We start from the raw sequence: 25,460 nt of genomic DNA, 5'->3' as shown, positions 1-25,460 counted from the left end.
TCCCTCCCTCCCGCTTCTCTCCCTCCCTCCCGCCTCTCTCCCTCCCTCCCACTTCTCTCCCTCCCTCCCGCCTCTCTCCCTTCCTCCCGCCTCTCTCCCTCCCTCCCGCCTCTCTCCCTCCCTCCATCTCAGTCACTGTTTTAGGTGGTAAGATATAGGAATGAACAAAACAACAAAAATTCCAGCCTTCATGGAGACTTTCCTCTGAGGCAAGCAGACAATAAACAAGATAAGTAAGATATGTGGTATGTTAGAGAGTGATGAGCTAAGGAAAAAAATAAGTAAAGAGGAATTGTAATTTTAAATAGAGTGCCAGGCAAAGACCTGAAGGAAGTGAGAAAGTTCGCTTATGGGTACTGAGGGGAAGAAACGGAGCAGCCAGTGTCAGGGTCCCGTGAGAATATGACTGACGTGTTCAAGGAATACCAAGAAGACCAACGGGGGTAAAGCAGAGTGAATCAGGGAGAAAACAGTAGGTGCAGTTAAAAAAAAAAAAAAAGAAACAGCAGGCATGAGTTGGGGGCAGATATTCCAGGGCTGTATGATCATTATAAGGGCTTTGGCTTTTACACTGAAATGGGAGCCATTGGAGGGCTAAGCAGAGAAGTGATAGGGTCTGGTTTATTCTGTTTTTGAGACAGGGTCTTGCTCTGTCACTCAGGCTGGAGTGCAGTGTCACAATCTTAGCTCACTGCAGCCCCAACCTCCTTGGTTCAAGTGATCCTCCTATTTTAGCCTCCCAGGTAGCTGGGACCACAGGCACATACCACCATGCCCAGCTAATTTCTGGGTTTTTTTGGGGGGAGGGGGTGGGGGGTAGAGATGGAGTTTTGTCATGCTGCTCAGGCTGGCTTACATTTTAACAGTACCATTCTGTCTCTTTTTATTATTACCATCATACCACTGCCACCACCATTATAGTTAAACAACTATTTAACTCTTACAATATGCCAGGTAGAACTTCAAGCAGTTTACAAATACTAACTTATTTATTTCTTATTGTAATCCTTGAGGTAAGTACCACTATTATATCTTTTTACAGCTGAGAAAATAGCACTTGCCACACTATACTGTAATTTCTTTTTTTTACTGCTCTGCCTCCCCCATGAAACTGTAGAATCTCTGAGTCTGCCCCCAGTGCCAGGCTCGTGGAAGGTGCTTAGTCCATGTTAGTGGAATGAATGCTGAATGAATGCTTTCCTTTCTCTGCAGCCCAAGAGTCCAGATCTGTTCATGTAGGAGACAGTAATGTAAAAGGAATGATGGGTCCTGGTAAGTGACTGTTCTCTTAGTTTTCTTTTCTTCCAGCAATTCCATTATTTTCCACTTCTATCTTCCCTGCTTCCACTTCCTTAGTTTCAAACCAGGCATGAAAGAACTCACAAAAGATAAAGTTATGAAGTTACGAAGATTCCAAGATGTGTACTAGAGCAGGTCAGTGACTCATTTGAACCAAGGAGAGAGAAGGGCTAGGGAAGCTTAAGACAAAACCAGTATGTTTCATTCTTTCTGGCTTATTTCAGTGACTAATAAATTCACATTTGCCAAAAACGTGCAGGTGAATGTAGCATGATGTAAGTTTTCCGTGGATCACACACTGTATAGTTTAATTCAAAAGTAACTTACTTTTACATCTGGGTAGTGCAGGTAATAAAGGACTAAATAATAGAAAAGAAACAAAAGAAGATAAAAGAAAACAAAATTTAAAAAAGGATTTACTTAATTGACAATTCACCAGGATTTTATAAATTATTTAAGCTTCCCTCTCTCCTTCCTTTCTAGCATTAGGGTCAAGCGAAAAATGGCCAAATAAGACATTGTTTTTGGCACCCTTCCTCCTCCTCTTTCTGTTTCTCTTCCCAGGAGTGCTCCAGCATCTGGTGTGCTCACCTGAAAGGAAGCAGATATAAGGAGTCAATACATACTATAAATTAGCTATACTATTTGATAAATTCATTTAAAAAACTCCTTGTATAGTAAAGACTATGTATAAAGCATAGAGGATGTATAGACTAGAAACAGAGGGAACCCCGTGCAGCTGTGGACACTTTTAATCCTTAATTGGTATATTTAATCCTCAAGGGATAGTTGTACCCAAACAGAGGCAGATTCGTTAAGAGTTAGCAACAAGGCTGGGCACGGTGGCTCATGCCTGTAATCTCAGCACTTTGAGAGGCTGAGGCAGGTGGATCACCTGAGGTCAGGAATTCAAGACCAGCCTGGCCAGCATGGTGAAACCTCGGCTCTACTAAAAATATAAAAATTAGCTGGGCGTGGTGGCACACACCTGTAATCCCAGCTCCTTGGGAGACTGAGGCAGGAGAATCGCTTGAACCTGGGAGGCAGAGGTTGCAGTGACCCGAGATCGCCCTATTGCACTCCAGCCTGGGTGACAAAAGTGAAACTCCGTCTCAAAAAAAAAAAAGTAACAAACTTTTTTTTTTTTTTGAGACGGAATCCCACTCTGTCACCCAGGCTGGAGTGCAGTGGCACAATCTCGGCTCACTGCTTCCTCTGCCTCCCGAGTTCAAGCCATTCTCCTGCCTCAGCCTCCTGAGTAGCTGGGACTACAGGTGCCCGCCACCACGCCCAGCTAATTTTTTATATTTTTAGTAGAGACAGGGTTTCACCATGTTAGCCAGGATGGTCTCAATCTCCTGACTTCATGATCCGCCTGCTTCGGCCTCCGAAAGTGGTAACAAACATATTTTTTAAAAAGATTTTGATAGCAGTTTTCTTTGTTTCCCCGCCCCTCCCCCCACCCCACCAGGAGTGAACCCAACAACTCCAGAAGCAGAAGAAAACCTCAAGTCTTGCCTCTCGGCTGATATCCAGTCCAAGGGCCATCTCCCATCTGGCATGTGGAGGCAGCCTAAGGATGGTAAAGAATGGGGTGAAGAATACGTCACAAAAGACCACCCAGATAAACTCAAGGAGGCTGGCCAGGGTAGACACAGCTCCTTGGAAAACGTTTTATGTGAAACCTCCTTAGCTGGTAAGTTCCAAGGGGGAATGCAGGCTGATAGTTTAAAGAACAGGATGTACCAGAGCTTTGAACTCAAAGGCGAGAATCCTTGCAGTTTAGATTCAGTGGACACATGAGGCCACCTAGTTCCTGGTTTCCTTTTCAGATGAACTAAAGCCTATAGAGGTAAAGGGACTCATTAGAGGTCACAGGGCCAGTGACTACCACCTTGATTCTGCATGTTCAAGACACTTAGTAATGGAGTGCTGTGGGCAGGAGGGGGAAGGCATAAGGTTGGTGGAGAAGAAGGCAGAACTATTTAGCCAGTGATGTGGAATCTTCTAGAAACAAGCCTTTCATCAACAGTCTACCACCAAAATATCACACACTGCAACAGAGCCTGTCCTCCCTCCTTTTTCCCTCCCTCCTTCCCTTCATATCACAAAGTATTGCTGAACAATTACTGTGTCAGACAATGGCATTTCCCCTGGCTATTTGGGGGGAGGTAATTTTTAAAAATTATTTTGAATTTTTAAAGTCAAATACATGAAAAAAAAGTATTAAAAGGTTTGTTATGAAGAAGAGCGCCAACAACTTTAAACTCTTTTGACAGTTTTTTCTGGTACTTGCTTCAATGTTTTCTTTTCGGGGGCATGGGGGAGGGAGAATGGCAGGCTCAGGCTGGGTACGCAGCCTGAGTACCCTGGGTACCCTGCTTCTATGTTTTTAAAAGATGTTTAGCCAGGCATGGTGGTTCACACCTATAATCCCAGCACTTTGGGAAGACAAGGTGGGAGGATCCATTGGGCCCAGGAGTTGGAACCAGCCTGGGCAACATAGTGAGACCCCTGTCTCTACAAAAAATAAAAAAACAAAGTAGCTGGGCCTCCCGGCATGTGCCTGTGGTCCCCGCTACATGGGAGTCCAAGGTAGGAGGATCACTTGAGCTCAGGAGGTCGAGGCTGCATTGAGCTATGATAGTGCCATTGCACTCCAGCCTAGGCAACAGAACAAGACTCTAACTCAAAAAAAAAAAAAAGTTTTACACTATTTTTTTTTACTAATACTTTATTGAAGGTGAATTTACATAGAGTAAAATTCACAGAGCTTACATTTAAGCTAATAGACATTTTACATGTGTCTATCCCCTGTGATCACCACCCAGATCAAGATATACAATATTTCTGTGCATGAAAGAACCTGAGAAAGTTCTTTCATGCACTTTGCCAGTCAATATCCACCCAAAGAACCACTATTGTGACTTCTATACCACAAATTAGTTTTGTCTGTTCTTAAACTTCATGTAAATGGAATAATACAGTGTACTCTTTTGTGTCTGGCCTCTTTCTCCCAACATAATGTTTTTTTAAAAAGATTTATGCATATTTTTGCACACAATTCATTCCTTTTTATTAATCACATTGAATGAATTCATCACATTTTTAAAAATCCATTCTCCCATTGATGGACATTTTTTTTTGAGACAGAGTCTTGCTCTTTCACTGAGGCTGGAGTGCGATGGCGTGATCTTGGCTCCCTGCAACATCTGCCTCCCAGGCTCAAGTGATTCTCCTGCTTCAGCCTCCTGAGTAGCTGGGATTACAGGCGTGCACCACCACATCTGGCTAACTTTTATATTTTTAGTAGAGACAGGGTTTTCACTGTGTTGGTCAGGCTAGTCTTGAACTCCTGATATCAAGTGATCTGCCTGCCTTGGCCTCCCAAAGTGCTGGGATTACAGGCGTAAGCCACTGTGCCTAGCTAGCTATGAATATTCTTGTATAAATTTTTTTTAGCGGGGGGCTGTATGCCCTTATTTCTCTTGGGTGTATACCTAGGAGTAAAATCTCTGGGTTGTAGGTTATGATTATGTTTAACTTTAAAAGAAAATGTCAAGCAGTTTTCTAAAGCAGTTGGCCAATACTCCCACTAGCAATGTTTGAGAGCCCAGTTGCTTCACATACTTTCCAATACTTGGGAAGGATGGTTAGTCCTTTCAATGTTAGCCATTCTCAGGGATGTGTACTGGTATCACACTGTAGTTTTAATTTGCACTTCCCTGGTGATTATTAGTATTAAGTATGTTTTTATATGCTTATTGGCTATTCATATATTCTTCTTTTATAAAGTGCCTAAGTCCATTGCCCAACTTTTTTTGAAGCAGGGTCTTGCTGTGTTGCCCAGGCTGGAGTGCAGTGGCATGATCACAGCTCACTTCAGCCTTGATCTCCTGGGCTTACGTGATTCTTCCTCCTCAGCCTCCCAAGGAGCTAGGACTACAGGTGTGCACCACTGCACCCAGCTGTCAATTTTAAACTCTTAAAATAGCTCGTGACTTTCTTGTCTTTCTAAGAAACCTTTGCTATCTCACAGTTGTGAAGGTACTCTGGTATGCTTTCTTCTAAAATCTTTATAGTTTTAGCTTTCACATTTAGGTCTATGACTTATGGTGAATAAATTTTGATGTACAGTGTGAGAAAGGGCTCCAGGTTCATTTTTTTTCCAGATGGCTATCCAGTTGTTTCAGCATCATTAATTGAAAATACCTTCTGTTTCCCATTGTTGTATGTAGAAAGTCAAGTGGTCTTATATGGGTATCTAATTTTAGACTCTCTTTTTAAAAATTCCAATTATCAGATAATTGACATCTTGACAGTATTGAGTCTTCCATTTAAAGAACATGGTATATCTCTTCATTTATATAGATCTTGAATTGTTCTTAGCAATATAACAGAAACTTTACTATTTACATCATCAATGTTTTTAGTTTTTAATTTATTTTTATCCATTTAGTTTTTCAGAGGTGGGGGTTTCCCTTTGTTGCCCAAGCTGGCCTCAACATCCTGGGCTCAAGTGATCCACCTGCCTCAGCCTCCCAGGTAGTCAGCACTACAGGCACAAGCCACTATGCCCAGCCATCTTTTTTTTTTTTTTAAAGAGCATTTGCCTCCATCATCCTATTCTGCTTTGGCCCAATGTACTCCCATCATCCTGGGACTTTCCAGTCTTCTTAAGAATTCCCTTTATATTTCTCCTCTGTTCGATTCCTGTTTGTTGCTGTTGTTGATTTTTTTCATCTTCTGTATCCTTGGTTTCTTGGTTTACTCCTGGTTTTGGTGGAACACATCATCCAGTAGTTTCCACATATGTAATCACTTGGCGGGTCCTTCTTGCCGGCTTGCTGTGCAGGTGGAGCTGATTTACTGCAACTGCTGTATTGCAATTGAGAAAAAGTTGAATAAACATACAGCAAGCTATGCAGCAGACCAGAGTTTATTACTCAAATCAGTCTCCCTGAAAATTCAGAGACTGGAGTTTTTTTAAGGATAATTTGGTGGGCAGGGGGTTATGCAGATGAAATCACAGGGATGTGGTCCTCATATGCTGAGTCAGCCTCTGGGTGAGGGCCACAGGACTAGTTGAGTCATGGGTGTGGGTCCAGGTGGAGTCAGTCAGCTTCCAGAAATGCAAAAGTCTGGAAAAATGTCTCAAAAGACCAATCTTAGGTTCTACAGTAGTGATGTTATCTATAGGAATAACCAGGGAAGTTACAAATCTTGTGACCTCCAGAACAATGGCTGATTATCATTTAACTATGCCTACATCTTAGTGTAATTCATAATATGAATTCATAATTCATAATCCTAACCTTTTGGCCTTTCTTTAGTTTTTCTTTTTTTTTTTTTTTCACTGCTGAATTCTACCAAACATTTATTTTATTTTATTTTATTTCTTTTTTATTTTTTATTGATCATTCTTAGGTGTTTCTTGCAGAGGGGGATTTGGCAGGGTCACAGGACAATAGTGGAGGGAAGGTCAGCAGATAAACAAGTGAACAAAGTTCTCTGGTTTTCCTAGGCAGAGGACCTTGCGGCCTTCCGCAGTGTTTGTGTCCCTGGGTACTTGAGATTAGGGAGTGGTGATGACTCTTAACGAGCATGCTGCCTTCAAGCATCTGGTTAACAAAGCACATCTTGCACCGCCCTTAATCCATTCAACCCTGAGTGGATACAGCACATGTTTCAGAGAGCACAGGGTTGGGGGTAAGGTCACAGATCAACAGGATCCCAAGGCAGAAGAATTTTTCTTAGTACAGAACAAAATGAAGTCTCCCATGTCTACCTCTTTCTACACAGGCACGGCAACCATCCGATTTCCCAATCTTTTCCCCACCTTTCTCCCCTTTCTATTCCACAAAACCGCCATTGTCTTCATGGCCCGTTCTCAATGAGCTGTTGGGCACACCTCCCAGACGGGGTGGTGGCCGGGCAGAGGGGCTCCTCACTTCCCAGTAGGGGCGGCCGGGCAGAGGCGCCCCTCACCTCCCGGACGGGGTGGCTGGCCGGGTGGGGGGCTGACCCCCCCACCTCCCTCCCGGACGAGGTGGCTGCCGGGCGGAGACGCTCCTCACTTCCCAGACGGGGTGGCTGCCGGGCGGAGGGGCTGCTCACTTCTCAGACGGGGCGGTTGCCAGGCAGAGGGTCTCCTCACTTCTCAGACGGGGCGGTTGCCAGGCAGAGGGTCTCCTCACTTCTCAGACGGGGCGGCCGGGCAGAGACGCTCCTCACATCCCGGACGGGGCGGCAGGGCAGAGGTGCTCCCCACATCTCAGACGATGGGCGGCCGGGCAGAGACGTTCCTCACTTCCTAGATGGGATGGCGGCCGGGCAGAGACGCTCCTCACTTTCCAGACTGGGCAGCCAGGCAGAGGGGCTCCTCACATCCCAGACGATGGGCGGCCAGGCGGAGACGCTCCTCGCTTCCCAGACGGGGGGGCGGCCGGGCAGAGGCTGCAATCTCGGCTCTTTGGGAGGCCAAGGCAGGCGGCTGGGAGGTGGTTGTAGCGAGCCGAGATCACGCCACTGCACTCCAGCATGGGCGCCATTGAGCACCGAGTTAAGGAGACTCCGTCTGCAATCCCGGCACCTCGGGAGGCCAAGGCTGGCAGATCACTCGTGGTTAGGAGCTGGAGACCAGCCCGGCCGACACAGCGAAACCCCGTCTCCACCAAAAAAATACGAAAACCAGTTAGGCGTGGCGGCGCGCGCCTGCAATCGCAGGCACTCGGCAGGCTGAGGCAGGAGAATCAGGCAGGGAGGTTGCAGTGAGCTGAGATGGCAGCAGTACCGTCCAGCTTTGGCTCGGCATCAGAGGGAGACCGTGGGGAGAGGGAGAGGGAGAGGGAGAGCCCTTTAGTTTTTCAAAGCCAGTTTGGGTACCAAATTGGAGGGTGTGGGGTTGGTTTGGGGAAGGGCTATTATCATCCTTGCTTTAAGTTGAACTATGAACTAAATAAATCCCAAAATCTCAGCCTATGCTCAGGAATGTACAAGGGCAGCTTGAGGTTAGATGTAAGATGGAGTCAGCTATGTCAGATTTCTCTTGCTGTCATAATTTTGCAAAAATGCTTTCACATAGTTGATTAATAATTTGGCCAAATAAGACATCTTTTTTCCTCATGATTTTGAAGCAATTGTTCCACTGTCCTCTAACTTCTAATTTTGCTATTAGGAAGTCCAGTACCATTCTGATACTCAGTTTTTTGCATGTTACCTGATTTTTCTTTTTCTTTTTTTTTTTTGAGACGGAGTCTTGCACTGTCACCCAGGCTGGAGTGCAGTGGTGTGATCTCAGCTCACTGCAACCTCTGGCTGCCAGGTTCAAGCAATCCCCCTGACTCAGCCTCCCGAGTAGCTGGGACTACAGCCGTCCACCACCACACCTGGCTAATTTTTGTATTTTTAGTAGAGATGGGGTTCACCAGGTTGGCCAGGCTGGTCTCCAATTCCTGACCTCGTGATCTGCCCGCCCCGGCCTCCGAAAGTGCTGGGATTACAGGTGTGAGCCACTGTGCCCAGCCCGTTACCTGATTTTTCTATCTGGTAACTTTTAGGATCTTGTTTTTATTCGTGGTGTGCTAAACTTTCACAGTGATGTGATATGCCTTGTAATGATGTGAGTCTTTTTTATTAATTTTGCTGGGCACAAGGGCCCTTTTCTCTGGAAATACATGTCTTGGGATTTTTTTTGCCTGTTATTAATTTGATAATATCTTCTCATCCATTTTCTTTCTTTTTTCTGAAACTTCTACTAATTTGATGTTGGATGTCTTGGACTGATTTCTCAACTGCCATCTTTTGCTCTTCTATTTTTCTTCAATACATTTTTTTTTTTTTTTTTTTTTTTGTTTGAGACGGAGTCTTGCTCTGTCACACCCAGGAGGAGTGCAGTGGCATGATCTCGGCTCACTGCCACCTCTGCCTCCCGGGTTCAAACTATTCTCCTGCCTCAGCCCCCTGAGTAGCTGGACGACAGGTGCACACCACTATGCCCAGCTAATTTTTGTATTTTTAGTAGAGACGGGGTTTCACCATGTTGGCAAGTCTCGACGTCTTGACCTTCTGATCTGCCCACCTCGGCCTCCCAAAGTGCTGGGATTACAGGCGTGAGCCACCACGCCCAGCCCCTCTTATCTTTTTTTTTTTTTTAAGAAAGGGAGATTTCTTTTCTTCATCTTCTACCCTTTTAATTTTTTCTATCTTTTAAGCAATGTTTAAAAGTTTCTCCTTTTTAAAAATTAGCCTCTCTTTTTAAAAATAGCATCCTGCAATTGTTAAATGACTGGAATATGTTTCTTATATTTCTTTGAGAATATGAATTGTAAGATTAAAAATTTTTATTCTTTTGTATCCTGCATTGTCTCTGTTTCTTCAGGGTCCCCCCTCCTTATAAAAAAAATATACGTGTATATGCTTTTTTCTTCTCATTCTTTTATCGTATAAGCTTTATGCAAATGTATGAGTATCCTTAGCTAAATGTATGTAAGAAAGAGCTCTTAGAAAAACTCTGGAAATTTTGTATTGACCGAGCTTGTCAATCAGTGGGCTTCATTATAGACAGGCTAATCAGATGGCAAATTAACTTTTGATAATTGACCTCTTTTTGTTTTTTGAGACAGAGTCTTGCTCTGTCGCCCAGGCTGGAGTACAAGGGCGTGATCTCAGCTCACTGCAACCTCCGCCTCCTGGTTTCAAGCAATCCTCCTGCCTCAGCCTCCCGAGTAGCTGGGATTACAGGCGTGTGCCACCACATCTGGTTAACTTTTGTATTTTTAGTAAAGATGGGGTTTCGCCATGTTAGCCAGGCTGGTCTCGAACTCCTGACCTCAGGTGATCTACCTGCCTTGGCCTCCCAAAGTGCTAGGATTAAAGGCATGAGCCACCATGTCCGGCTGATAGCTGACCTCTTTGTGTCAGTGTCTGTGGATCTTTTTCCCTTGGGCAGTTCAGTTTCTCAAGTGGAAGACCCTCCAATTTCCTGCCTGAAGAGTTTAAACCTGGCTTCTGGCACTCTGGGATCTACAGGGGAAGGAGGCTGAGGGAAGTCTCACTGTTCAGTATGAAGCCTTCCCTGAGTCCCTTTGTTTTCATTTTAGCATCTGAACTCTACTATGTCTAAAGTCTTTAGCCCAGATCCCAGAAACCAGGGCTTCTCTAGTTTCATTTTTCTTGTTTGCCATGGGGAGGAAGTGAGGAAGCCATCTGGTATGGGGGTGAGGATCTGGAGGTTCAATTGCCTCATATGTATACTTTCAATGATTGCTCCTGCTTTCAGCATTGTCCCTTATTTGCACTATCTATATTGCCCCTGGTGTCTCCAATCCTTGAGCTTTCCAGATGCTTCTCAGCAGATTTTCCAGCTGCAGATGGGGACACCAAGACTTTGTGCCCTTTGCTGTGCTGAATGAATTACTGCGCCTCCATTCTGCTTTCTACCTTTCAAAAACTTGCAGATAGTTTTTTTTTTTATTGCTTTCAATATCCTTTTATCACTTTTATTGCTTGCATTTAATGGGATTTTAGGAAGAAATGGTTAATATCAAGTCCTCTTTGGTTTGTTTCTAAAGCTAAAAGACAGACTGTGGCCCTGGAACTGCTTGAATCTGAAAGAAAATATGTCATTAACATCTCTCTGATCTTGAAGATAAAAGCCACATTCCAGGGGTCAGATGGAAAGAGGAATTCCAAAGAGAGAAGGTATCCATGCACTCATTGCCTTTGCTTTTCAGATTGATTAGGATTTAAGGTAAGTGGTTTATTGTTTCCACTTTGGGATTTCTGGGGCCTATAAAGAGTTCCAGAAATAGTCTTTGAAAAGAGAAGAGGCAGTGATGGCAGGTGTCTCGGTTCACTTTGTGCTGCTATGACAGAATATCGTAGACTGGATAACTTTTAATGAACAGAAATTTATTCTCTCACAATTCTGGAGACTGGGGAGTCTAAGATCAAGGTGCTGGCAGATTGAATCTCTGGTTCCAAGATGGCACTTTGTTGTTGTGTCTTCCAGAGAGGAGGAACATTGCAGCCTTACATGGCAGAAGAGCAGGAGAGAGCAGGAGAACCCACTCCCTCAGGCCCCTTTTGTAGTGGCAATAATCCATTCATAGTGCGGAGCTCTCACAACCTAAACACCCACGATAGGCTCCACCTCCCAGTACTGTTGCATTGGGGGTTAAGTTTCCAGCACATGAATTTTGGGGGACACATTTAGATCATAGCAATAGGGAACCCCTGGCAAGTCTTAAACTTAGATTTTCATCAACATAAGAAAATGAGTATAGTCTCCTGGGCCTTCAGTGTCTCTAACATGTCTTTTAAAAACTTAAAGGAGGAACAAATGCTACAGTGAGGGAGGCATTGGTCTCTGTTGCCATCTGCATGGAGTCCCCATGGGTCACAGGTCTCTTAGAAGCACAAGAGAATGAATGTGTGGCAAACCGAAGCACTCAGTGGCCATTAGAGAAATGACACAGGGCTGATATAACTCTGGACCTGGGCCTTATTATTCATGTGGGTGATCTTATGGTACTGGGTAATGCATGGGTATGTGTGTGTGTGTGTGTGTGTGTGTGTGCTCATAGGGTCTGCCACTGGTTGTAACAGCACGCTTTCCCAATGTCGCAACACTCCACCTATATCTGTTCATAGTCTAGATTTTTTTCTGTTTCCCTCTCTGTTGGGAGAAAGCAGGAGGGAGGAAAGTAAGACTTGGTGAAAAAGATTAATGTAATGAATATATAATAATCCAGAAAAATTGAGGAAAAGGCCAATCCAAAAGAATGGAAAGTCTGGATTATGGACTACTGTGGACATATGTGGCATTATTACTTTCAACATTCCATTGGGTAATATACACTGGTGGTTCATAAATTCTGAATCTACCCAGGGAAGCCCCTAATTATATTTTCTTGCTCCTTACCATCCCCCCAAATCTATTTGACTTGGTGGCTGCCAACAGTACACTCAAAACACACGCTGCCCTCCTACCTAAATGACCGAGTGAGGCACTACTCCCTGACAAACCCACGAGTGGCCTATTTTCAAGAGTTATTTTACTACAAAACAGAGGTAAACCAAATATGAAGCAACAAGAACAGAAAGGCCAAGGTGACCCAGCTAAAGCTGTGACCATCTGGACTGGGCCTCACCTCTCAGATACTGCCCAGATTCTCAGCCATCCTTCCTTCCCCATCTGGCCCTTCCAGTTCCCCCTCCTTGACCCTCCCAGCTGCGCTGCAGGCCTCTGGAAGTCTCTATGGGCTCCAGCTGTCTTGCTGTTGCCAAAGACCTACTCAGTTTATGGTAATGAAATCTAAAGGTGGTGTACCCTTTGGTGTGGCTTTGCTTCCACATAGAAAATTCTAAGCCAGCAGCGTCTCTTCTTAGTCTGAAAATCTGGGGAGGCGGGGTAAGTCAGGGAAAAGAGAAAACTGTTTACTGTGGAAGGGAGTAGTAAGCAGCTGCTCTGCTAGGCACTTGATTCATAACTTCACGAAATATTTAGCAGAACCCTGTGACCCCTACCTTACAGACGAAGGAACTAAGGCCCAGAGAAGCTTAAAGCCGCAGAACCAATTAGTGCCGGGATTCAAACGCAAGCCTGCCCGACCCTGTAGTGTGTGCTTATACATCATACCACTTCCCCAAAGCCACTGGCTTCATTAACAGCAATGTGTAAAGTTTCTCAGAGAGCCAGAAGCATACAGTTGTCTCTTCCTATTTCAAAATTCAGTCTTCCCTCTTGAACAGCCTGTACGTTTTTACTTCAGATCTCAGTTGATTTGTTAAGTGGGACTGCTAGATATGTTGTCTAGCCCTTGTTGCAAGCCTCCAGCAGGCGGGAGGTCATAGGGGAGAGACCAGACCCTGCAGAAGATTTGGGTAGATAAAGAGAAGGCCCTTATTGACTTGCTGCCACTTCCTATTTTTCTAAGTTGTTCTCTTATGACCCATCACTGGGAGGAAGGAGTAGATCTCTCCCTCAAATCCTACGAGATTGAAAAATTAAAGCTATCATACAATCCTCTATGAAAGTAAGATCATAGTTATTTCAAGATATCTGCGATAATGCTATTCATGTTAGTTATTTGCTAGACTAACCTTCTTTTTTCTTTGCATGGACCAAGCAGAGAAAAGCTTCAACCCCACCCTCTTCGTTAGTACTGAATGTGAAGTCTCTGTTTCTGAGCTTGGTGGTACTGCTGTTTTTCTATTTTAGGGTTAGATTTTCATTATCCTCCTCCACTCATTATCTTTCTTCTTTTTTTAAAGCTTTCCTGAAACCTCTGTGTGTACTTTATTTATTTCTTTATTTTTTTGAGGCAGGATCTCACTCTGTTGCCCAGACTGGAGTGCAGTGGCATTATCTCGGCTCACTGTAACCTCCACTTCCCGGGTTCAAGCGATTCTCCTGCCTCAGCCTCCTGAGTAGCTGAGATTACAGGAACACACCACCATGCCTAGCTAATTTTTATATTTTTAGTAGAGATGAGGTTTCACCATGTTGGTCAGGCTGATCTCGAACTCCTGACCTCAAGTGAGCTATCCACCTCAGCCTCTCAAAGTGCTGGGGTAACAGGTGTGAGCCACTGTGCCCAGCCTTTGTGTGTACTTTAAATAGACCAGCTGAAGGAAATACAAAGCAGAATGAGATTGTTCCATTTCTCTATCGGCATTTTTCTCCATGCAAAGATGAAAAGAAGTATATTAACATTTACTAACTTTCCCATCACAAACCACAAGCCTTCAGCACTTTTTACCCCATTGGAAAGTAAGCTGGGATGCAAATAACCTCCACTGCAAGTACAACTTGACATTCAAGCCTGAGGTGGCCACATCTTCTCCAACCTATTAAATAAAACCTTAGGTTTTTCCTAAAGAAAAGTGAGTCACTCAAGAGCTTCCTCAGCCTGTTTGAAGCCAGCCGTGCCCCTGGCTGAAAGGGCTGGAAGTTGCAGGGGCACATTGCTGCTGGCTGAAACCTGGGCAGAACTTGAGGGCTATGATTCATTTGTTTGTTTTGTTTAGAGACAGGGTCTCTGTCTGTCGCCCAGGCTGGAGAAGGGTGCAGCGGCCCAGTCACAGCTCACTGCAGCCTCAAACTTCTGGGCTCAAGTGATCCTCCCACCTCAGCATCCCCAGCTGGGATTACAGGCATGAGCCACCCTGTGCTCTTATACATCATACCACTAACAGCTACTTTTTCAGTTTATTATAAAGACGGTGTCTTGCTCTGTTGTCCAGGCTGTCATTTGTAGAAGGATCACAGAAGTTGGAGTTCTGGGCTTTTTGGCTCTGACTCACCTAGGTAGAGCCACAGCCTCAGGATCACAGTTCTGTCTGAACACTTATGGAGGGAGCCGTGATCAGCTCAGCAGGATTGTCAATTAGCCTTGTAAGCTAAACTCCAGTGCTGTGTCCACCAAGAGCTCAACAAGCTTCGTGCTACAGATCACCACCAGGTGGCACACGTTTAATGATCATGCCCATCCAGGGTGGTGGGAACCTGCTACTGCCAAGCTCAGGAGTTATTTTGGCCTCATTCTGGGCTGGCAAAAGCTAAGTTATTAACCTGAAACTATAACTGGATTTTTCTTGCTTGCTTTTAGTGTATTTCCCTCATTGATTAAGTACTATATTGTTAGGAGATAAAAACTTTGAAGGCTTTAGAAATAATAAACTACTAATGTTGCCAAAATTTCATCCCCAGTAAGGAATAGGAAAAAAAAAGCTGAGCTCTGAATACTTCGTCTTCATGAAAAAGTTGCTTCTGGGCGTCAGGTCTGGCGCCAGGCAAAAGAGTGAAACAGGTGAAGTGTGGCTGTACTTCTTGCCGTCTTTCTCCCTTTGCTCTCTGTCTTCTGATTTCACACTCCTCCCTAATTTCAAATAATACCCTTGTTAAATTTTTTTAAAAGGTTGAAAGCCCGTTTTCAATGTTTCGTATAGAATCCACTGTAGGTCATTGTTTTTCATGTAACTTATGTGCTTCCACAATACTTGATGGAGGCCTTAGCCTTCTCCAACCCCACCCTGAAATCTCAAACAGTCATCCCGGTGGGCATTCCAGGAGGAGATTGGTACCAGCTCTCCCATTCTCCAAGTACATTGACCACAGTGTAGCAGAATGCAGCTCTCTAGAAAGAAAGGGAGAAGGAAGGAAGAAAGGGAAGGAGAGAGGGAGGGAGGGAGGGAGAGAGGAAGCGAGGAAGAAAGGGAGGGAGGGAGGGAGGGAAGGGAATGAAGGAAAGAAAAAGGAAATCGATAATCCAAGACATATTATATACATATATGGACAATTCTTCACAAAGTCAGATCTTCCCATGGTGCCCTAATATCTTCCAGGGTCACACCAGGACTATTACACAAAGTCATTTACAACCACTGGGTAGGAAGAAATCTTTTGCACCTAGATCTTTGGCTGGTGCAGCATTTTACTCTTTCAGTACAATCAGTTGTGTTTTTCTCCATCAGGTTTATGGTCTTCTCCCAGTCAGTATACCCCCTAGCTACCCCTCCAAATTCCCCTGTGACCTGGACAGGGATTTCTTTGATCTCCTAAACCCACTGTTCCATTGTAAGCGCTCAGGTCAGGAGGCCTCTCCTCTTTTGTACCTGTAGGGGATCCAGGCACAGGAGGTGGAGGGAGTGGAAGATGGGAGTGGAAGGCTTCCTCATATCCTTTCACAGGGGGCTAGGTACCCTATTCTCGTGTTTGTGTGTCTCCTCTGAGCTACAGTCACAGGGGTCACTTTGCTTTGCTTGGAAATGAGTTGCAAAAAACCTCCTCTCGATCTGGCATCCTTCCTATTGTTCCAACAAAGGTTTGCTTGTTGGGAAAGCACCCCAGTTGTCCACGAGTTTACTCTCATTTGACCCTGGGGAAATATTCAAGTAAGTTCAGATCAACCAGACCATCTCTTTTCTGTTTGTTAAACTTGCGGTGCTGAAAGCATAAAGGGACCTACCTTAAGTCCCCAAGTTAGAGCTCCAATCCTTGCTGTAACCCAAAAAAACTCTGCTTCTTTTTATTTTTTTCCTCCTCTTTTCTATAGGCCTCTAATCACATCACTCTTACCCAGCTAGTCCCCCTTCCTCTTCCTCCCATGATTCTCTATCTCTCCTCTCCACCCCACCCTTCTCTGACGTCTCCCTTCTTCCCTTCATTACTTCTGAAAAAGGGGGGGGGGGGGAAAAAGGAGGTACATTGCAAGATGGAGAAGAGAGGGATGGAAGGGTAGAAAAAGTGCTTTGTAAAATTCCAGGGAGTAGCAAGCCAGGCCTGGTCAGTAGCTGTGTTAGGCCGTTCTCACATTGCTATAAAGAATACCTGAGACTGGGTAATTTGTAAAGAGGTTTAATTGGATCACGGTTCTGCAGGCTGTACAGGAAGCACGATGCTGGCATCTGCTCAGCCTCTGAGGAGGCCTCAGGAAACTTACAATTATGGTGGAAGGCGAAGGGGAAGCAGGCATGTCACAGGGCGCAGCAGGAGCAAGACAGAGAGACGGGAGGCGCTATGCACTTTTAAACAGCCAGAATTCATGAGAACTCACTCACTATCACTATCACTTGGTGGGACAGTACCAAAAGGGATGGTGCTAAACCATTCACGAGAAATTCACCCTCATGATACAATCACCTCTCACCAAGCCCCACTTCCAACACTGGGGGTTACATTTCAGTATGAGAGTTGGGTGGGGACACACATCCAAACTGTATTAATAGCCTACCCAGACAAGACTGTCCTGGCCCAGTATTCCTCTTAGAAACTGAAGAAAAGGAAAAAAGAAACCCTCTGATACCCTACAACTCCCTGAGCTTTTTAGTTGCCAACTTTAAACAAATTTTCCTACTTACCTAAATAGCAGTCTCCTACTGGTAGCTGAGAATGGTCATGTAGATGCCACCTCAGTGCTGCATCTACAACACTAATTAGAATAGACTATTTTGCACATCGAATAGGAATAGCTCTAAAACGTTGAAAAAGGTATCCCTTAGAATTTCCACTGCGTGTCATTTAAATGAGCATGTAAAAAGGTCTTTCAAGTGATGTGCTCTTTATTTATTTGTATCTTATTTATTTATTTATTTATTTATTTATTTTGAGACAGAGTCTCACTTTGTTACCCAGGCTGGGGTGAAGTGGCGTGATCTCAGCTCACTGCAACCTGTACCTCCTGGATTCAAGTGATTCTCCTGCCTTAGCCTTCCAAGTAGCTGGAATTACAGGTGCACGCCACCATGCCCAGCTAATTTTTGTATTTTTAGTAGAGACAGTGTTTTGCCATGTTGGCCAGGCTGGTCTCGAACTCCTGACCTCAGGTGATCCGCCCGACTCCCAGAGTGCTGGGATTACAGGTGTGGCATGCCAGGCCTCTTTATTAGTTCAATACACATTTGTTTAGAAGCCATTAGTAAAGGTTTTTTTTTTGTTTTGTTTTGTTTTTTTTTTTTTGTAGTCGGGATATCTGCTATTAGGTGTGCAATGAAAAACTTTAAAAAATCCTAAATGCAGGCCTGTGACTCACAGTATGTTGGATGGCTGGGAGAATGGGCCCTGCTGCACGTATTTTTGTAGGGTCCTTTCTTCTCTACATCTTGTTTGTGTGATTCCGTCTCTATTCTGTTCCAAGCCTCTTCCCTGGCTCTTTACGGTACCTCGTCCAGCAGCACCTGGATCTGCTTCACGCACTGCAGGAAAGGGTCCTGAAGTGGCCACGCCAAGGCGTTCTTGGAGATTTATTCCTTAAGTTAACAAATGACGAGGTAAGGTTTTTTCTGCCCCTCTATACATTTTACTTATACGGATTTGTGTCTCATTTGTCTACTTCTCTTAATAGAGAATCTAGAAGCAGTGAATTTCACAGCTAGAACCACTGAGATCTAGTCTAACTTTCTCATTCTACATACAGATCATGGAATGATTCAGAGAGATTTAAAAGCCTTGCTGAAATCACCCCGCTAGCTAGGTAGTTGGAGATGTGTGACTTTCAGAGCCCTAAGTTAGGTCTTCTGACTTCTAGTTCATAACTTTCCACTGTACTATAACTGCCTCCATTGAATACGCATGTGGATGTGTGTATGTATTGTGTGTGTGTTTGTTTTTATATAAATGTATGTATATATATTTGTGGGCCGGGTGTGGTGGCTCGTGCCTGTAATCCCAACACTTTGGGAGGCTGAGGCAGGAGAATTGTTTGAACCCAGGACTTCAAAACTAGCCTGAGCGACACAGCAAGACCCTGTCTTTATTAAATTTAAAAAAAGTATATATACATTAAAACATGTATATATATGCATCTGTGTATATATATACACAAATATATATGCATCTGTGTGTATATATACACAAATATATATATACACACATGAGATATATACACACACATGCATATATATATACACATGAGAGTTTGTATATACATGTGTATTTTCACACACAATTTTCATTCCTTGGAGATTTTTTTTAAAATGTGATGGGTGGCTATTATCTTGAATTTTGCAATCTCTATAATATCCTACAAAGAAAATATGATCCAAGCCAGAGGCTGCAAACTCAAATGCCTACAGGGCCAGACAGTGGCATAAATGAGTGAAGTGAACACAGTATGGACTGGTGTGAAGTGTGAGCTGCAGTGGAGCAGCTGTGTTGTTCTACAAGGAATAGCTACTCAGCTTTATCCAATCATTATGCAGGAAAAAAGGACTAGAGTTGCCAGAGCTTCTGATATTTTAAGAAAAGCTGGAAATCCAGAATTTTGTGGGAAATTTTCTTATTTTTAAAAGATTGTGTGGGCTAATTAAAATTGGTCTGCAAGCCAGACTTTGCCTGAAATCAATTTCTGTGTATCAATTATTCTCAACTGTGGATAACAATACAAAGTTTACAAATTATTTTCTTCTACAGACTATAGTGCGTATAATGTACTAATATCCTCTAATATCATTTTTACTCACTTGTGTTCAGTATGCTTCCTTTAGCTGAGAATTATTATAACTTTAGAAGCTGAGAATGATTTTCCTAAGGGGATAATGCATAGATAAATATGCAAATAGTGGAAATATGCAATTACTAGAAAATGTTGTGAACTACTGATCTGGATGACATGAAGTGGGATGGGCAGAGTCCCTCATCTGGACGTACATGATTGACTGAAATGAAACGGAATTACAAAAATAAAAGATACATTTTTATTGTTAAATGACTAAAAAAATACATTTTCAACTTACATGAACCTCCCTCCTCCCTGGTTTCATTATTTCACTTTCTCTCATTAGGGAGGGGATGCTGAGTTTTGATTCCAAAGCAGTAGGAATGTTTACCTTAAAACCAAAATTTTTTTTAAGAAACATTTTTTTTTTTTGAGCCAGAGTCTCACTCTGTCCCCTAGGCTGGAGTGCAGTGGCGCAATCTTGGCTCGCTGCAAGCTCTGCCTCCCGGGTTCACGCCATTCTCCTGCCTCAGCCTCCTGAGTAGCTGAGATTAGAGGCACCTGCCATCATGCCTGGCTAATTTTTTGTATTTTAGTAGAGACGGGGTTTCACCGTGTTGCCCAGGCTGGTCTCTATCTCCTGAGCTCAGGCAATCCACCTGCCTTGGCCTCCCAAAGTGCTAGGATTACAGGCGTGAGCCACCGTGCCCGATCTAAGATTAATTTTTTAAAGCCTCAAAATATATAAAATGAAGAACATATTAAATGAATAAGATACTCTCTGCAAAGTACTCTTCTTTTACATATATGACTCTATAAAAATATTATAGATCCTGTTTTCAGGTTCTTACCATGCATTTTTGTGTTTGTTTTAAAGAATAATTTCTTGGATTATTATGTTGCCTACCTAAGGGACCTGCCTGAGTGCATCTCATTGGTTCATGTTGTAGTCCTGAAAGAGGTGAGTTAACGCCATATATATGCTATCCTTCATCTGCACATGGCATCATATGATGTTGCTCATCCACCCAGTCAATACAGCGCATGCACTGTGCTTTCTAGGCTGGGGAATGGCCTGAACACAGCCACTAATACCACTACCTGGCATTAAAGGAACTCACTTGAGGATCAGTGCCATTGTGTTGGTCCTCTCCCTGCCTTACTGACCCTCTGTTCCATTCCGTTGGAACTATAGACAAACTATAGTTCTATAATGGGCATTCTATGCAGAGATCTCCAGGCTGCAGCTTACATGCTGTATGTGGTGGGTTTTTTTCCAGTCTCAGAAGATGTGAATCTGAATATTAAACTTCAGTCATCCTTTGTCAGTTTATAAGATCATAAGGTGGCTCTAGTCATGTTGCTTGAAGTATTGCTACTGCAATGATACATCAGGTGCTCAGTAAGCACATACACACCTATAACAACTTAGTTATTTCAGATCAATAGGAAAAAACAGTATCAGAAGCCCTAACACTAAGAGTTAATCAAATTTCACAAGAGATGAGAGGCTCTGTCTTACTAAGTTTCTACTTCAACCCCCCACTACTCCCAACCCAGTATAATGCCTACCATGTTAGCTTTCAGCAAATATCTGGGAAAGAGAAGAGAAGGAAAAGGAAGGGACGCAGAGAAAGTGCAGCATGTTTTCTGCGGCCAGGCCAGCTAACTAGGTTCTAATGACACTCCCTTTTCCGTTGTCCTGAAGCGCCAAGTCTCCCTTAGAGCCTGTTACTACACCATTGTCATGATTACTTGCTGGAGAGTCTTAATGAATTAATTCAGCTCAAATATAGTTCATTGAGTGCCCGCTTCTGTCTGGAACTGCGCTGAGTGGAAGGAGAGGGTAGTTTGGAAATTTGGGTGGATTCAAAATAAGTATATGATATGCTCCCTGAGGGAGAAGAGCTGTCTCCTAGGGCATGTCCCTGAACATGTGGCCTCTCCTATGAGAGATCAATGCTCTATGACAATCTCTGGGAAGAAAATGCTCTGGGAGGAAACCCTTCCTACCCTGGTGGGACTGATTCGAGGCTCTGCTGCCACAGCTGGAGGAACACTGAAGAGTGACTTGACCTTTCTTTCATTCAGGGTGATGAAGAGATTAAATCTGACATCTACACGTTGTTTTTTCACATAGTCCAGCGCATCCCTGAATATCTGATACATCTGCAGGTAGGCATGGGTGGGAAAGCCACCAAACTGATTTGCATGCTAAATAATTATCGGTTTTGGCTCCCAACTGAGAAATACTGTAAAGCCTCAAGAATCATTAATATTTCTAAGAAGTGTTTATTTAGATTGTTATGATTACCCGATAACCCATAATACCCTGTGGTATGAGCTAAAACCTTTTTTTTTTTTTTTTTTGAGACAGAGTCTTGCTCTGTCACCCAGGCTGGAGTACAGTGGTGTGATCTTGGCTCACTGCAACCTCTGCCTCCTGGGTTCAAGTGACTCTCCTGCATCAGCCTCCCGAGTAGCTGGGACTACAGGCATGTGCCACCATGCCCAGCTAATTTTTGTATTTTTAGTAGAGATGGGGTTTCACCATGTTGGCCAGGCTGGTCCTGAACTCCTGACCTCAAGTGATCTGCCCGCCTCAGCCTCCCAAAGTGGTGGGATTATAGGTGTGAGCCGCTGCAGCCAGCCTAAAATCTTTCTTTCTAAAAATTTTCAGCTCATGATGCTTACCTCTGAAGTTCTATCTTTACTTACCAGCAACTTCCACCTCAGCTGATCCAGGATCTTTCTAGAACCACTCCTGCTAGATTCTAAGCACCTCATCCAGTTCTTTCCATTTTGGTTTTACAGCTATCTAAATGCCACCACCTGACATCTAAATATCCATCTAACCTGTTCACTTAACTGCTATCCTGACTACTTTCTTTTGGCATGGGTCCAAGGTTCTACCATGCCATGCTTAAGCTTTATGTCACAGAAGAGGCATGAAGATGATGAGCTGATGTCTTCACATCATTTTCCTGCAGGACTTGTGATATCCTGGAGGAAGAAGAGTTGAAAGAGAGGTTCACTAACCCCCACCAGACCCTCTTCTTCCCACCACCCACCTGTTCTGGTTTAATTGCTGACTGATCTTCTTAAGTAATTCAATGAAAGCGTCTTAGAAATGCTTGGGATTAATTTCAGGTAGAAGTAGTCCAGTAGTCCAGTATCAAAATATCAATATTGAAAAGACTTTTTTTTTTTTTTTTTTTTTGAGACAGGGTATGGCTCTGTTGCTCAGGCTGGAGTATAGTGGTGTGATCTTGGCTCACTGCAGCATCAACCTCCCAGGCTCAAGCAATGCTCCCACCTCGGCCTCCTGAGTAGTTGAGACTACAGGCACTTGCCACCATGCCTGGCTTATTTATTTATTTATTTATTTATTTTTATTTTTTGAGATGGAGTCTCACTCTGTCGCCCAGGCTGGAGTGCAGTGGCACGATCTCAGCTCACTGCAACCTCCGCGTCCCGGGTTCATGCCATTTTCCTGCTTCAGCCTCCGGAGTAGCTGGGACTACAGGCACCCACCACCACAACCGGCTAATTTTTGTGTTTTTAGTGGAGATGGGGTTTCACCGTGTTAGCCAGGATGGTCTCGATCTCCTGGTGATCTGCCCGCCTTGCCTCCCAAAGTGCTGGGATTACAGGTGTGAGCCACCACCCGTGCCCTGAAAAGACTTTCAATTGTATATAGCTTTAGATCCTAAAAGCATTTTCTCACAATAATGATCTTATTTAATCCTTTCAACAATCCCATGAAATAGGTATTATTGTTGTCATGTTTTACAAGAGAAAATGCAGGGCCAAATAAGTTAACAATTTACCCAAGTTAACACACCTATAGTAGGTAAAAAAAACTAGGACTGAAACCCAGGTTTTGCAAATAGTAGAATATGGCAAACAAGCCCTGGTTCTACTCTCTGACTTGAGTTCAAATCTTGCCTCCATTATTTACTAGATGTGTGACCTGATGAAGATCATTTACCTTCTTCGTACCTCCATTTCCTTACTTGTTAAATGGAGTTTATAATGGTACCTATTTAAGCAGGTTGCGGTAACAATTAAATGAGATAATATACATAAAGGGCTTACTACCTGGCAATAGGAAGTACTCGATACATTTTAGCTTTCCCAAATCCAAGTCCTAGGCATGTTCCACTACAGCACAGCGGGGAATGTAACAGGAGGGGCCACAAGGCTTGATCATAAACATTCCCCTCCCTCGCCTGCCTTGATGCCTGACGTTCTCATCATTGGTCTGGCTCTTTTGAGTTAAGGCACTACTTATAGACAGTAATCGTTAGAATGCCGCTATTATTTCAGAGGTCCAATTAGGAGATGCTTCTAACTTTTCAGATGAAATTATTTTATGTTCACATTCAACTCAAACAGGTACGATAGTCACTTATTTTCCGTTGGTATGATAGAGAGCAGCCAGTTTGACCTTTCAGCGTATAATTAGATGGGGGTCATGTGTATTGTTCATTGTTTTGATTAAATGGCTATGAATCTCCCACAATAGATCAAGGTGAGGTGCAGAAGAGAAAAAACAAATTTTCATGCTGATTATGCAATGCTACTTCCTTTTCCCCTCCATCCAGAACGTCCTGAAGTTCACAGAGCAGGAGCACCCTGACTATTATCTACTACTGGTGTGTGTCCAGCGCCTCCGAGTATTTATCTCACACTACACCCTGCTGTTTCAATGCAATGAAGATTTGCTTATTCAGAAACGGAAAAAGCTCAAGAAGTAAGGTTCTGATGGTGTGGTCTAGAGGGTCGAAGACCAGTTACTATGGGTGTCTTTCACAAGTAACCACGTTGTGTGTTAAGTACCTGAAATGCAGTGGTGGGAGGTAGAAGGAAAGAGAGAAGGGGAGAGAAGGAGCTAGTCAGACTGGCTATAGGAGCAAGACACTGACTACCCAGTGGAAATTATTTTAGCAAAAAAAACACCTCACTCTACTGCTTACATAGACCCCCTCTCATCCCATGTTGCTAACCACCTCAAAAATAGTTCAACTGCCCTAAACTTGCCTGGTTCAAAACTGCAGTTAAAAGGCCACAACATAGTTTTCTTTATTAATTCAACAGATATTTATTGAGCACCTATTGTGTGTCAGGCACTGTTCCATGCACTGAATATAGTGAAAGGAACAAAATGGCCCCAACCAAATCTTTGCCACATGGAGCTTCCTTTTTAGAGTTGGACAGTGAACAAATAAGTAAGATGGTGATATGTGATATGGATAAAAATAAAGCAAATAAGGGAGAGGAATTTCAGATAGGTTTTATATTAGGGAGAAATAGGAAGTGTTGATTAGGGAGGATCTGATCTTCGGAGGGAACAGAAGCAACCCACAGCACAGCTTCCTAATGACCTGGATTTCCTTCAATTTCATCCCAACTCCTGTGGAGGAAAACAACCATTTCTGTAGAAGCCTCAGACCAGAAAAAGATGCTGTCTCCCAAGCCAGGATTCCTGTTATGGAAGATGTCTCTCCATACCCCCAACCCCTTCCCCCAAGCTCTTTTCAGCCAGTGAATCAGCTTCCCTAGTCCTGCCAGCTTGCACCCTATTAAGCAAAGCAACTTAGTTTGCAAAGGCCCCTGGAGATAGAGACCTTCACAGCAAACTTTATCTGAGACATCTCTCTATCTTTTTTGGCATAATATGTGTTCAGAGAGCCAGTTTGCCACTGTACAACCTGAGAACTGTTACCTCCATTCTGTTAGGTCATCCATGGCGAAGCTGTACAAAGGGCTGGCTTCCCAGTGTGCCAATGCTGGGCAAGATGCTTCCCCCACTGCAGGTCCTGAGGCTGTCCGTGACACTCGGATCCACTCAGAAGAGTTGCTGCAACCCTACCCTTCTGCTCCCAGTTCTGGCCCTGCCGTCACGTAAGCACCTGTTGCTGTGGGAAGGTTAATGCCAATGCCTTTGGGACCCAGCCAGTCTGTGTGGGTTAGCAGGGCAGCCTAGATTCCTCCATCCCCTTTCCCTATCAGGCCTGTATGTGCCAACCAAGCAGCCAACCCGATTCTTGGGTCCCAGAGGAAGGCACTAATGTTAAGGGACAGGTGTAGAAAGTGGGAAGAGAGACAGAAAGTAGATATTTACTTCATGGGTCACTTCAACTCTTGAGGCAGTTACAAAACTTCATCTTCTTTGAAATGCAACAAATAGAGCCAAAATATGAAACCCCTAGAGATTAT

General features: G+C 43.8%; 1 protein-coding gene and 1 long non-coding RNA gene across 16 annotated transcripts in view; one reads left to right on the top strand and one right to left on the bottom strand.

Moving 5' to 3' along the window:
- Positions 1–25,460, top strand: part of ARHGEF33 (Rho guanine nucleotide exchange factor 33) — a 145,975-nt gene that overhangs the window by 47,758 nt on the left and 72,757 nt on the right. For all 15 annotated transcript variants that reach the window (XR_010130000.1, XM_063695941.1, XM_063695947.1 and 12 more), the window contains 8 exons: positions 1,213–1,272; positions 2,771–2,995; positions 10,872–11,001; positions 17,940–18,072; positions 20,116–20,199; positions 21,330–21,413; positions 23,846–23,994; positions 24,981–25,145. Coding sequence is in view for 14 of the 15 variants with exons in the window: in XM_063695941.1 (XP_063552011.1) it covers positions 1,213–1,272; positions 2,771–2,995; positions 10,872–11,001; positions 17,940–18,072; positions 20,116–20,199; positions 21,330–21,413; positions 23,846–23,994; positions 24,981–25,145 (1,030 nt within the window). In the remaining variant the exon portion in view is untranslated. The remainder of the gene's footprint in view (positions 1–1,212; positions 1,273–2,770; positions 2,996–10,871; positions 11,002–17,939; positions 18,073–20,115; positions 20,200–21,329; positions 21,414–23,845; positions 23,995–24,980; positions 25,146–25,460) is intronic.
- Positions 1,072–20,390, bottom strand: LOC109025749 (uncharacterized). The gene is made up of 3 exons (XR_002004701.3): positions 20,360–20,390; positions 17,835–18,051; positions 1,072–1,890 (listed from the first exon to the last, which is right to left on the bottom strand). It is a non-coding gene; the product is annotated as an uncharacterized lncRNA (long non-coding RNA).

This window comes from Gorilla gorilla, chromosome 12 (assembly GCF_029281585.2).
Source record: "Gorilla gorilla gorilla isolate KB3781 chromosome 12, NHGRI_mGorGor1-v2.1_pri, whole genome shotgun sequence".
NCBI lineage: Eukaryota > Metazoa > Chordata > Mammalia > Primates > Hominidae > Gorilla > Gorilla gorilla.
Note: the sequence above shows the minus strand (reverse complement) of the source record. Positions and strands in the feature narration are given on the sequence as shown.